Genomic DNA, 13269 nt, shown 5'->3' on the forward strand with positions numbered 1-13269 from the left:
TCGGCTGTATTCCTGCCCGGTGACATGTGAACCCTGGGTCCTGGCAGCTTCGCTGGTGGTGATTTCTGCCTCCATCTCTGCCCCTCACTCACTTGGAAGAGTAGGTATTTTCCTAACCTCCTAAGCCGTCCTTTGGTCCTGGATTGAAGCCATCCCTGTACTTGGGGAACAGTTGGCATCTTGCCTCCTGAGCTGCTCAGCAGAATAGGGCCTTGAGCAAGGCACACTTGGATGATGATGTGGAGGCTGGCATCTGCACCTAGATGCTTTATATTTGTAATTTTGATGAGGCTGGATAACAAGGCAGTGTCTCCCACCTAACCCTCATGGCCTCCATGTCACCTTGTCCTCTAGGTGGGACGCTCGTCCCTGCTGGTGGGGAATCTCAAGAAGAAGTATGCACAGGGGTTCTTGCCTGAGAAACTTCCACAGCAGGATCACACCACCACCACTGACTCTGAGATGGAGGAGCCCTATCTGCAAGGTAGGCCTCTCACACCCCAAATGCCTTCCGATTTGGCTGAGCTGACCGGGAAGTAGACAGGGCCACAAAGGCAGGCCTCGCACACTTCCTCTAGCCGTATCCGTGGAGGAACCCTGGCCAGAGAGTGGGTTAACATATCGATCTACCAACCATTTCCCCCGGGCCCTGCCCCCTAGAAAACGAAAGAGGGAAAGTCCCTGCCCTCGGGGAACTGTTTGTCCCCCGCCTCTCCCCCAGCCCCGCTCTGGCCATGCACAGGATTCCAAGAGTTGCTTTTCCTGTGGGAGTCGCTGGCAGGAGGTGGGAGTGGGCAGGCAGGAGTGCCCCTCCCTCGCTGCCTCGGGAGCCGGCCCTCGGGCGCCACAGTGGCCAGGCGACGACTGCACTTGCAGCAGGAGCCACTGACTGAGTGGGGGCTGCGTAGGATACAGAACTCCTGGGTTCTGTGATCCAGGGCAACAGCCGACCAGACAGGTCACGGTAGGGTAGGATAATTCCAGATCAGTTGTGACAGCATCCAGAGTATTCCCCACGAGCCTCCTCTCTTCCAGAGGGGTGCTGATTCTTCACCACCTGTGTTTGCCTCAGGCTCATAGCACTCGGACAGAAAACCTGTTAGGTGTCCGGGGGTCCGTCACCAAACACCACTGCTACTGGCCAGGGTGGAAGAAACGTCTCTTCCCAAACCAGCGGCGAAAGCAGATGGGCATTTTCCAAGCCAGACCACCACTGCATGCCACAGCTGTGGGGACATGAGGAGGAGGCAGAGCAGAGAAGGGAGGCCTCGTGGGGTCCTGTGGGGGTTGCTCGTCTTTACACTTACTTTAGTTTCCATACTTTCCAGAATCCAAAGAGGAGGGTACTCCCCTCAAACTCAAGTGTGAACTCTGTGGCCGGGTGGACTTTGCCTACAAGTTCAAGCGTTCCAAGCGCTTCTGTTCCATGGCCTGTGCAAAGAGGTGAGTGGCCTCAGCCCTGTCGCTGTGCCAGCCCTTCCGCCTCCTCAGGATCGCACCTCGTGTCGTGTCCTACCTCCCTTCAGCGATCGATCGTCCATCCTGGGAGACCCTAGGTGTAGCTTATCTGCATTCCGTCTTCCTCCACCTGCCTGGAAGTGGCACTGTGTGGCTAATCCGCCAGGTCCTGGAACCCAGAGCTCGAGTGAGCAGCCCCAAGTCCGAGGAGAGGAGGCAGTGCTTCAGCTTGGCTGTCCCTCCTGGGCCCCATTGAACCCGTCCTCTTTCCCTGCCCTTGGCAGCTACTGTCCCCATCAGGCAAGCCCTCCAACAGAGGCTTCGCGCCAAGCTGCTGTGCTCATTGTAGATGTTCTCTTTGTGCGCTTCACCCAGCGTAGACCGATGATCCTAGTCAGACACAGCATCGTTTACTGCGTGCCTGCCACGTGCTAGGCGCTGCTCTAGGCAGTTGATACGCCCTGGGTCATCTGGTCTTCAAAATAACTGTGAGGCAGGCATAACTGCTGTGCCCTTCACACGCGCTAGGAAACTGAGGCATAGAGGATAAGTAGTTGTGCCGAGCGGCATAGTTGGGGAGTTAGACCCATCTGACTCCAGAGCCCTATGTGGTCTCCATACCACGGCAGAAGAGGCACCGATCCCAGAGCCCTGGACCCTCAAAGGAATAGAACTCTCTCAATCCCTAGGCAGAGAGGGGCTCCGCATGCCGGCTGGAATAAGGCTGTCCTCAGCCCTGTGCTGGAGGTAATCAGGGTACCTCTGTGAAGCTCTGCCAAGCTACAGGCATATCTCATTTTATCATGCTTCCCAGATACTGCGCTTTTTACACATTGAAGGTGTGCGGCAACTCTGTGTCAGGCGAGTCCATCGGCACCGTTTTTCCAACAGCGTTCGCTCACTTCTTGTCTCTGTGTCACATTTGGGTAATTCTTGCAGTATTTCCCTTTTCGTTATTATCACATCGCAGCGATTAGTGATCTTTGATGTTCCTGTGATTGTTCTGGGTTCTGTGAACTACTGCCACATAAGATGGTGAACTTAGTAAACGTCATGTGTGTTCTGAGTGCTCCACCAACCGACCGTTCCCCTGTCTCTCCCTCTCCTCAGGCCTCCCTATTCCTTGAGACACAACAATGTTGAGATTAGGCCCATTAATAACCCTACTGTGGCCTCTAAGTGATCAAGTGAAAGGAAGAGGCACAGGTCTCTCACTTCAAATCAAAAGCTAGAAATGATTAAGCTTAGTGAGGAAGGCATGTGGAAAGCCAAGATGGCCAGAAGATAGGCCTCTGGTTCCAAACAGTTAGCCAAGTTGTGAATGCAAAGGAAAAGTTCTTGAAGGAAATTAAAAGTGCTACTCCAGTGAACATGCAAATGATAAGAAAGCAAAACAGCCTTATTGCGGATATGGATAAACTTTGAGTGGTCTACATAGAAGATCAAACCAGCCCCAACATTCCCTTAAGCCACAGTCTAATCCAGAGCCAAGGCCCTGACTCTCTTCAATTCTGTGAAGCTGAGAGAGGAGAGGAAGCTGCAGAAGAAAAATCTGAAGCTGGCTGAGGTTGGTTCATGAGATTTAAGGGAAGAAGCCATCTCGTTTCATAAAAATGCATAGTGAGGCAGCAGGTGCTGATGTAGAAGCTGCAGCCAGTTACCCAGAAGATCCGGCTACAGTAATTCAGGAAGGTGGCCGTGCTAAACAACAGATTTTCAATGCAGACAAAACAGCCTGTTATTGGAAGAAGACACCGTCTAGGACTTACGTAGCTAGGGAGAAGTCTGTGCTTGGCATCATAGCTTCAGAGGACAGGCTGACTGTCGTGTTAGGGGCTAATGCAGCTGGTGAGTTGTTGGAAGTTGAAGTCTATGCCCATGGACCATTCTGAACATCCCTTAAGAATTATGCTACATCTACTCTGCCTGTGCTCTGTCAGTGGAACAACAAAGCCTGGATGACAGCACATCTGTTTATGGCATGGTTTAGTAAATATTTTAAGTCCACTGTTGAGACTTACTGCTCAGGAAAAAAGATTTCTTTCAGAATATCACTGCTCAAGGAGCCTGGGTGGCTCAGTCAGTTAAGTGTCTGACTTCAGCTCAAGTCATGATCTCATAGTCTGTGAGTTCAAGCCCCACGTCGGGCTCTGTGCTAACAGCTCAGAGCCTGGAGCCTGCTTTGGGTTCTGTGTCTCCCTCTCTCTCGCCCCTCCCCCCCCTCAAAAGTAAACATTAAAAAAAAAAATACAGAATGTCACCACTCACTGAGAGTGCACCTGGTCACCCACAAGCTCTGATGGAGATGGCAATGAGATTTCATGTTGTTTCCATGCCTGCTAACAAATATATCATCCATTCTGTAGCCCATGGATCAAGGGGTCATTTTGACTTTCAGGTCTTTTTTAAAAGTGCATTTTGTAAGACTCTAGCTGCCATAGATCGGGATGGTGGATCTTGGAAGAGTCCATTAAAAACTTTCTGGAAAGGATTTGTCATTCTAGATGCCTTTAAGAATATTCAGGATGCATGGGACGTGCTCAAAATAGCAACATTAATGGAGTTTGGAAGAAGTTGATTCCCACCCTCATGGATGACCATGAGGGGTTCAAGACTTCAGTGGAGGAAGTCCTTGCAGATGTGGTGGAAATAGCAAGAGAACCAGAATGAGGAGTGGAGCCTGAAGATGGGGCGGGGTTGCTACCATCTCGCGATGCAACTTGAATGGATGAGGAGTGGCTTCTTACAGAGGAGCAAAGAAAGTAAGAAAGTGGTGGGTGGAATCTCCTGGTGAAGATGCTTGTGAAGATTGTTGAAATGACAAAAAAAGGATTACATAAACTGAGTTGATAAATTAGTGGCAGGGTTTGAGAGGATTCCCAATTTTGAAAGCAGTTCTGTGGGGAAAATGCTATCAAACAGCATTGCACGTGACAAATCGTCCATGAAAGGGAGAGTCCATCACCATGGCAGACTTCATCGTTGTCTTATTTTAGGAACTTGCCCCAGCCTTCAGCACCCACCACCCTGATCAGCGAGCAGCTGTTGGCATCGAGGCGAAACCCTCCATCAGCAAAAAGGTTATTTATGACTCACTGAAAGCTCAGATGATGGTTAGCAATTTTTAGCAATAAGGTATTTTTTTATTTTATAAAATTTTTTTAACATTTATTTTTGAGAGAGAGAGAGAGAGAGAGAGAGACAGAGCACAAGCAGGGAAGGGGCAGAGAGAGAGGGAGACACAGAATTAAAGCAGGCTCCGGGCTCTGAGCTGTCAGCACAGAGCCCGACGCGGGGCTTGAACTCACAAACTGTGAGGTCATGACCTGAACCGAAGTCGGACGCTTAACCAACTGAGCCACCCAGGCGCCCCAGCAATAAGGTGTTTTTAAATTAAGGCACGTACTTTGGTTTTTTTAGACATAATGCTATTGCATGCTTAATAAACTCCAGTGTAACGTAAACCTTACTTTTATATGCATCAGGGAACAAACAGAAGTCATCTGACTCTCTTTATTGCGAGTCCTCTCTGGAACCGACCCCGCAGTGTCTGTGAGGTGCGCCTGTACCTCCCAGCAGGACTGCAGGCAGCTGTCTTCTGGCACCAGTGACGTTCAGTGTAGACTATGTCGGCCACGAGTTCTTCACATGACCTGAGTTGTCATGTTGAGCACTTGCCACATGTTAGCTCATGTCACTGTTGGACCGAGTTCAGGAAGTGAGCCGTCTCATCCCCAGCTCCAGATGAGGAAACTGAGGCTCAGAGATCCAGTGGCTTACCCAGAGTCACACAGCTAGCAGTCAGTGGTAGACCCAGGATCGGCGCAAATAGACAGACTCAGATGTTGCTGGAGAGCCCGGCTGCTGTCATGCTGCCCGAGGCCCGTACTCCCCATGACTGTGCTCTGACTTCCGTCCTTCCCTGACTCTGGCAGGTACAACGTGGGGTGTACCAAACGAGTGGGGCTTTTCCACTCGGACCGGAGCAAGCTTCAGAAGGCAGGAGCCACGACCCACAACCGCCGCCGGGCCAGCAAAGCCAGTCTGCCACCACTTACCAAGGATACCAAGAAGCAGGTGAGATGCCGGCTTGACACAAGTCCCCGCCAACTTCCCTTCTTAACAGGCCCGGGACACCCGCATGCCTTTCCCCCTGCTGACTAAGTATACTCTGTTATGTCCTCATTTCTCACAACCTTCTCAGGTCCCTTAAGGGGCCCTTGCATTTGGACCCATGGATGCTTAGGGGTGGTTTCCCTTGCCCCTTCCTCACCTCTCCCCTTCCAGTTTGCTTCCATCCTTCTGGGAGCATGGAAGTGGGGTCTCCTCTGCCTGGCCCTGTGAAGAGACAAACCGTCCCGGTTATCTCATGTCTCGCATGGAGGGCGGGGTGGGGAGGCAGCCTATACCCTTTCCCCCACATCTCATTGGTTCTTTTTGTTTTTTTTCTTAATGTTTATTTTTGAGTAAGAGAGAAAGAGCATGAGCGGGGGAGGGACAGAGAGAGAGGGAGACACAGAATCCGAAGCAGGCTCCAGGCTCTGAGCTGTCAGCACAGAGCCTGACACGGGGCTCGAACTCACGAACTGTGAGACCGTGACCTGAGCCGAAGATGGCCGTTTAACCAACCGAGCCACCCAGGCGCCCGTCATTGCCTCCTCAAACACAGAGCACTGAGTTCTTGAAGCCTCTACCAGGACCATGGGTATTCATTCGTTAACTATTTTGTAGCCCCAGCCGTATGCTGAGAGGCGCTGTAGCGCTGTGAGGCACTAAGGCTCTAAGTCACCCTGCGGGAGCCCACAGCCTAGTGGGACATTTCAGAACCTGATGTGTTTTTGCTGCTTGTTGTCATAAACCTCTTTAAGACTGTGAGGAAAGCTGCCATCCAACATGCATATGCCCAGGAAATTCTCCATGCTGTTTCGTAGACCACACCTGAAACCCATAGAGCCCTGGTTTAAAACCCCACATCTAGAAGAAACAACAGACATAGAGTCAGGTCATTGCCGTGCAGTGCGGTGCACGTGCCAGTACTGGGAGGACCAGAGAGGGGACAGCCCGGAAGATGCTTTGATCTAGGAATTCAAAGGTATATAGTCGTGGACCAAGTAGAAGGAGGACACCACTTGCTTTGCCCGTCACTCTGCTAGACGTGGGTGGTTCTCCCATCAGGAAGCCAACCGTTCTCCCTGCCCCCCAGCCAACAGGCACCGTGCCCCTCTCGGTCACGGCCGCGTTGCAGCTGACACACAGCCAGGAAGACTCCAGCCGTTGCTCGGATAACTCAAGCTATGAGGAGCCCCTGTCACCCATCTCAGCTAGTTCGTCCACCTCCCGCCGGCGACAAGGCCAGCGGGACCTGGAGCTCCCTGACATGCACATGCGGGACCTGGTGGGCATGGGGCACCACTTCCTACCAAGCGAGCCCACCAAATGGAATGTAGAAGATGTCTACGAGTTCATCCGCTCCCTGCCAGGTAAGACCCCTGACAGTCCCACACCTGCCCGGGATAGCATTGCCGGGAGAGAGGGAGAGACCTCCCCTCCCCCGACCAGGAAATGACTCATTTGATGACTCAGGCTCACGGACGGGAGTGCAGAGATGAGTCAGTGAGGTTCCCGCCTGGAAGAGTGTACTTTCTAGTTCAGAACACAACTGTAAGTTAAATCCTGTGCCTGTAATGAGGTGTATTTGCTGCCATGGTGAGCCGGCTGTGTGAAATGCAGAGGGGACGGTGAGTTGACCCCGTGTCTCTCCTGGGACAGAGTGTGAGAGGAGCCAAGTGGAATGTAGGCAACCTGTCAAGGAGAAAGCCAGCAGAGGACTGTGTGAGCTGGAAACCGCGGGTGCGCAGGCCTCGGCCAGCTAGAGAGATGGCACCAGGGGGGGCGTGTGAGCAGAGGCGCACAGATGTGCAAGTCTGCCGCGTACCCAGGACTGCACACAACCCTGGCGGGGAGTGCACGTGGTTTTGAGGGCTACAGTTTAGAAATAAACCCTGGAAGGCAAACCTCACGTTATTCGCAGATGCTCTCCGTGGGATCACACAACCTCTCTACTGTTGTTTCTGCCCAGTCTCACCCAGCCGCTGGCCACGCCAGGTACAGAGGGGCTGCCACAGGCCTGGGACTCCAAGCCTGGAGTGGAGATAGCGGTTGAGAGCACAGCCTTGTGTGTCAGGACTGGGCTCGCATCCCGGCTCTGCCCCTTAGCTCAGTGTGTTAGTCATCCGTTGCTGCGCCCCCAGAATATATCCCCACACGGTCACTGTCGGGAAGGAATCTGGGAGTGGCTCGGCTGGGCAGTTCTGCCCCAGGGCCTCTCACAAGGTTGCGATGAAGATGTGGCTTCCCTGGGGCTGCGGAATCCTGTTCTGAGGTGCCGTACTGCCCTGATTCTCGAGGAGGGTATGGCTGCTCACAGTGGGTGTCAGTTCCTCTCAGTATGGGCCACTCACGCTTGGGTGTTCCCAGGATGTGGCAAGCACTTGCCCCACAGCTGGTGGTCCGGGACATCAGGTGGAAGCCTTGGTGCCCCTTTTGATCTAGATTCCGAAACCATGTGGTGTCACTTTCACACTGTCACACCGGTCGTAAAACCACGTGGTGTCACTTTCACACTGTCACACAGGTCGTGCCTGCGGGGGCATAAAAGGGAAGCCAGGTTGATTTGGAGCTGTCTGAGGGCCGATTACCATAGTTCCGCAGTCACTGGCCCCAGTGATTCATGTCCCTCCCTCAAGTAGACCACCCCCACCCCCACCCTGACCCCATAGGCCTCATTCCATGACAGCAGGGGCTCGAAGCCCAGGATCTCAACCAGCGAACTCAGGTCCAGGCGTGGAGGAGCTCCTGCGGCCGGTTCCTCTCGATCTGAACACCCGAGAGCTAGAGACACATGACCCGTCTCCTTGCACAAACCCCAGATCTGGCGGGACAGGCACAGGGTCACCGCAGTGGGCATGCTTGTTCAACAAGGGGAAAACGGGGGTTACAGGAGCCATGGCACTAGTTCCGAAACCTAGCACGGACACATGTTGGCATTCCCGAATTAGGACTCAGAGCCTAGGGGTGACTTTCTTTCCCTTTCTTGGTTCCACCCTCTGAGTCATCCTTTCTTTCCCATGAAAGGCAGCCTGGGCTTTCAGCGGGGGCGTTTTCTCAGCCTGTTTGTACTGCTCCTCATTTTCTATGACTTCTGACCCCTTCGGTTAGAGCAGTGTCTGTGCGAGTACGATTCTCTTAAAATCTTTGTGGGCTTCCTATGCGAGTTGTTGGGGTTCACTCCATTAGACAAAACCCATACCCAAAAATGCTCCAAGGTAAGCCTTCCTCTCTGTCGGCTTCTTCTGAAGCTGGGGGACAGTGCCCCTAACCTCTCAGAAGTTCCGCTGTTGAATGGCGAGGATCCATGAGGCACGCCCATGACATCCTTAGAGAGCCCTCTGAGGCAGCACCTTCATGCTTCCAAGGTCTTAGCGAAAGATTGATCACACCCTCAGTTCCGTCTCTAGCCCGTGTCCCACGTCCTGGCTTTGACCTCTGCCTAGAGACTACCTTGTAGTTTCAGCCTCATTTGCTGTCACAGAGGCTAGCGATTTTCAAACCAGCCAGTCCTAGCTCCTTGATGTGGAATAGTTCTGCCTTTTCCTCGCCTCTCCTCAGTTTCCTGTGCACAGCATCAGACACCAGGCGAAGCCTCTGGCATTCTGCTGGAAGCGTCCTCAGATTGCTCAGTTCGTGAGGCACGTTAAACTCACCGCGTGACCCCCGGCGGCAGGGCGGCCACATTTGCTCCGTTTTTTCCGATTTCCAGGAACAGTTTCTTCACTTTCCTCGAAGCCTCACCCAGTTTCCTCACAGGCCATCAGACTCCCGCCGAGCCTCGAGCCTCTCTGAGTGTCTGAGACGCCTCACTGACTCCTCACGGTCCTTCCAGCTGCCGCCTCCTGGCCATGGAAGCACCCGTCTTCCGGGAACCGAACTTCATTCGTTACCCCAGAGCGTAGTGGCTGCTCCCCCGGGTTCTGTGGGTCGGGGATGCGGCTTAGCTGCACAGCACTGGCCTGGGCTCTTATGAGGCCTCCATCAGGATGGCAGCCAGAGTGCAGTTGTCTGGCTTGGAGCCGAAGGACCGGTTCCAAGGTGCCCCACTCAGGCGGCCTCAGTTCCTGTCCACCTGGGCCTCTTCGGAGTGCTGCTCCAGGGTCCTCACGATACGGTCGCCAGCTTCCTCCAAAATAAAGCAAGGTGGCAGCTGCTGTCCCCTTGGTGACCTAGGCCTGGAAATCACACGCGGTCACTCCTGCAGCACCGTGTTGCTCTGCTGGGTCCGCCCAGTCCATTGAGGGGAGGGTCCAGTGAGGACACACGGGTGAATGAGGAGGTGGGACCACTGGGGGAGTCGCTTGGCCTCTGACGGCAGGATGGCCTTCCTCGAGGTGCGGGGCGGCCGGGAGGGTTAGACGAGATCGCACGTCTCCCGCGCAGTGACCGCCAAGCGCGAACGCGGGAGCTCAGGGTGATGCGGTCCTTGGTGGTGTCCCCTCAGGCTGCCAGGAGATAGCAGAGGAGTTCCGCGCCCAGGAGATCGACGGGCAAGCCCTGCTGCTGCTCAAGGAGGACCATCTGATGAGCGCCATGAACATCAAGCTGGGGCCGGCCCTGAAGATCTACGCACGCATCAGCATGCTCAAGGACTCGTAGGGCCGGCCGGAGAGCCAGGGGTCTGGCCCGGGCTCCTCCTCCCGACTGAGCAGAGCCAGGCGGACGTTCCTGAGGGGCCCAGAAACGGGGCCAGTCGGAGGGAAGGGCTCTCCCTGTGGGGCGTGGCTGGTGAGGAGGGCTTGGCACCCCCTCAATGGCTCTCAGGGGCCTTTCTTTCTGTGGGAGGGGCAGAGAGGTAGGTGGCGCAGAAGATGGGGCTTTATGCTTGTAAATATTGATAGCACTGGCTTCCTCCAAAGTCCCAATACTCTAGCCCCGCTCTCTTCCTCTCTTTCTGTCCCCCATTTTCCAGGGGGCATATGGTCAGGGCTCCCCAACCTGAGTTGGGTTACTTCCAAGGGCAGCCGTCAGGCCTGGATAGAGGCCTCGCGAGCCCTTGCCTGCCTTCCTCCCGCTTCTTTCTCCAGGCCTGGCTAACTCTTCCGTTGCCAGCTTCTCCCCCTTCAGCCCGTTTCTGAAGCAGCCAGGGGCTCTCCCCCTTCACCCTCTGCAGGTGGAGCGAGAGAAGCTGGGCCCGGTTCGGCCACGCCCACTGGCACAGACGCCTTAACGCTGTGTGTGTGACTGGATGACTGTGTAGGAGCCTGGACTGACAGATGGGCCCAGAGCCACCCTCTGGCACCTCCAGGTGTTCTGTAGCAAACAGCCACTTAGTGCTTTGTCCTGGACTCCACTCAGCCTCAGGATGGGGAATAGAAAAGGAGGGCAGCCTCTGTGCAGAGGGTTTTCCTTTCCAGAGTGGGCACGCTGTCTCCGAAGCCCTTCCCACACTGTGAAGTCCCCCCGACTGCCCTGCTGTGCCACGAACAGCATTAAGGGAGCTGCTGTAGGCCGGGCGGGGCCTCCTGGCCTGCCCGCCCGCCTGCCCCAGGAGCCCCTGAGTGGGGGCCCAGAGAACGTCTGAGGGCAGAGAAGAGCCAGGGTGGCGTTGCCGCGAAGAAGGCAGCCTTGGGCCTCCAGTTCCCACACTTGTTTGCCTCTGGAACTTGCTAGCAATTTGAGCTACCTGCGGAGGAGGCAGGGCAGGAAGGGCGAGGGCCTGCCTCTGACTTGCCCTGTCCTCGGAGGCTCCTGGGGGAGGAGCGGGGCTCTCCCTGGGAACAGGGTGAGCACCTTTCTCAGCTTGTTCTATTCCCCACACACACCCCCAGGCAGGGTTGGAAATGAAGGACTTTTTTAACCTTTTGTTTTCATTTTTTAAAAATAAATCTGTAAAATCTGTTTCTTCTGTGCCTTTCTCCACTGGCTCCTTTTCGTCCACAAGGAGAGGGGTGGTTTCCTGGGTTGGGGGAGGGACGGCCTTAACTGGACAGCACGCCCTCCGCGCTTTGCTGGGGCCCGGTCCGTGGTCTGAGGGCGCCCTTCGTCCCATTTCACAGGAGGAAGCTGACACGGCCTCTCTTTCACCCTTGTCCCTTGGAGTGGGAGGGTCCAGAGCCCCTCAGCTCTGAGTCCCCCTCCCCGCTTCCCGCAGGGGAGACGCAGTGCTCTTGGGCCAGGAATAATCTGGAACACCTGGGGCAGAGCCCAGACTTCCATCCCCAGGCACACACCCTCGGTTGTTGCTGCGCAGTGGCTCCGTGTCCGAGAGCCCTTGGGATGGCTTTGGTTCACTCGGCAGTCTCTGAGCAGTTGTGGGATGTTGGAACAGCTAATTATTGGAGGCTTTGTCCTCGCGCAAGTGACACCTAAGTCTTGAATGAAGAAGAAAGGGCATTCTCGACGCAGGTGGCTCTGCAAAGGCATGGGGGGGGGGGGGTGCGGATGGTGGGACTCGAGCTGAGCTGGCCGGAGAGGCCCCGGTGTGTGCGGCCAACAGCGGCTCGTGTGGCCCTGTGCCTCCCTGAACCAGGCCTCATGGAGCGCAAAGCAGCCCCTGCCCTGCCCAAATGGAGCTGAAACTCCCTTATGAAACTCCTGCGCCTGACCTCCTGCTCCTTCCAGCCTCTGGGTTTTTCCTTAAGGCAGTGTTTCTGCTTGTTTAAAATGTGGGTTTGAGGCCTGGGCCCCAGCACACTGAATCAGTCTCCAAGGGTGGAGCCTGGGAAGATATGGCATAATAACTTATAGGAGTTTGATACCACCTCTTTGGAAAGCCAGTTAAATTGTAACTACTACCTGGAGGAGAAGGAGAAGCCGACTTATGAGTTTGATTACCCAGAGGCCGGAGCCCCGACTGGAGGGGCGGCTCTGCCAGGGCCAGGCGGGGCGGAACCCAGGGGAAAGCGGGAAGGTGCGGGGAGCCACCCGGTGGAGGAATGCAGGCCCAGCGGGCAGGTGCACTGGGGCCCCGTGCGGATCCGGACAAGCCCCTTCACCCCAGACCCCCATTTTCCCTTCTGGGGAAAGTGAAAACCAGGCCTCTCCTGAATTTGTTCTTCATGTGTGGTGAAGGAGGAAGACACTGAAACTCCTCAAAGGGGCCATGGTGAATTCGAGGGCACTGACACAAGCAAATACTGTTGGTTTTGTTCAGGTGACAGGCCCCACCTGTTGTAAGTTGGAAGGGTGCTTCTTTAAATTTTTTTTAAACATGTATTCATTTTTGGGAGACAGAGAGAGACAGAGCCCGAGCCGGGGAGGGTGAGAGAGAGGGAGACACAGAATCAGAAGCAGGCTCCAGGCTCCGAGATGTCATGTCAGCACAGAGCCTGACGCGGGGCTCGAACCCACAAACAGTGCGAGTGTGACCTGACCTGAGCTGAAGTAGGAAGCTTAACCGAGCCACCCAGGCAACCCGAAGCTTGCTTCTTTAAATCCATAGGGAGAGCCCCTGCTTGCGAAAGCTCACGGTAGGCCACTTTTACCAAAACCCTACAGCAGTACCTGTTTCCACTAAGGAAAACAAATGCCAAGAGGGTTTTTGTTTTATGAAAAAAGGCAAAAAGTGAAAATAGCCTTTGCTTTGCAGCAAGCTGCCATAGAAGCTCATGCAGTGCTAGGCCCTTCCGGGGACCGGGGACCCGGGGACCGAGCTCCTTCCGGAGACCGTGCTCCTTCCGGGGACCTGGGACGTGTGGCATCTCCGTCCCCACAGCTCTGGGAGCACCTGTGCTTTGTCTCCATTTATTTTGTGTATCC

General features: G+C 54.8%; 1 protein-coding gene across 5 annotated transcripts in view; it reads left to right on the top strand.

Moving 5' to 3' along the window:
• PHC2 (polyhomeotic homolog 2) overlaps nt 1-11409 on the top strand; it is a 114689-nt gene extending 103280 nt beyond the window's left edge. For all 5 annotated transcript variants that reach the window (XM_060621985.3, XM_078452087.2, XM_078452088.2 and 2 more), the window contains 5 exons: nt 355-484; nt 1329-1443; nt 5394-5535; nt 6662-6938; nt 10013-11409. In XM_060621985.3, the coding sequence (XP_060477968.1) occupies nt 355-484; nt 1329-1443; nt 5394-5535; nt 6662-6938; nt 10013-10167 (819 nt within the window). In that variant the 3' untranslated portion in view covers nt 10168-11409. The remainder of the gene's footprint in view (nt 1-354; nt 485-1328; nt 1444-5393; nt 5536-6661; nt 6939-10012) is intronic.
• Nucleotides 11410-13269: the final 1860 nt, after the last annotated feature.

Source organism: Panthera onca, chromosome C1 (assembly GCF_046562875.1).
Source record: "Panthera onca isolate mPanOnc1 chromosome C1, mPanOnc1 haplotype 2, whole genome shotgun sequence".
NCBI classification, from domain to species: Eukaryota; Metazoa; Chordata; class Mammalia; order Carnivora; family Felidae; genus Panthera; species Panthera onca.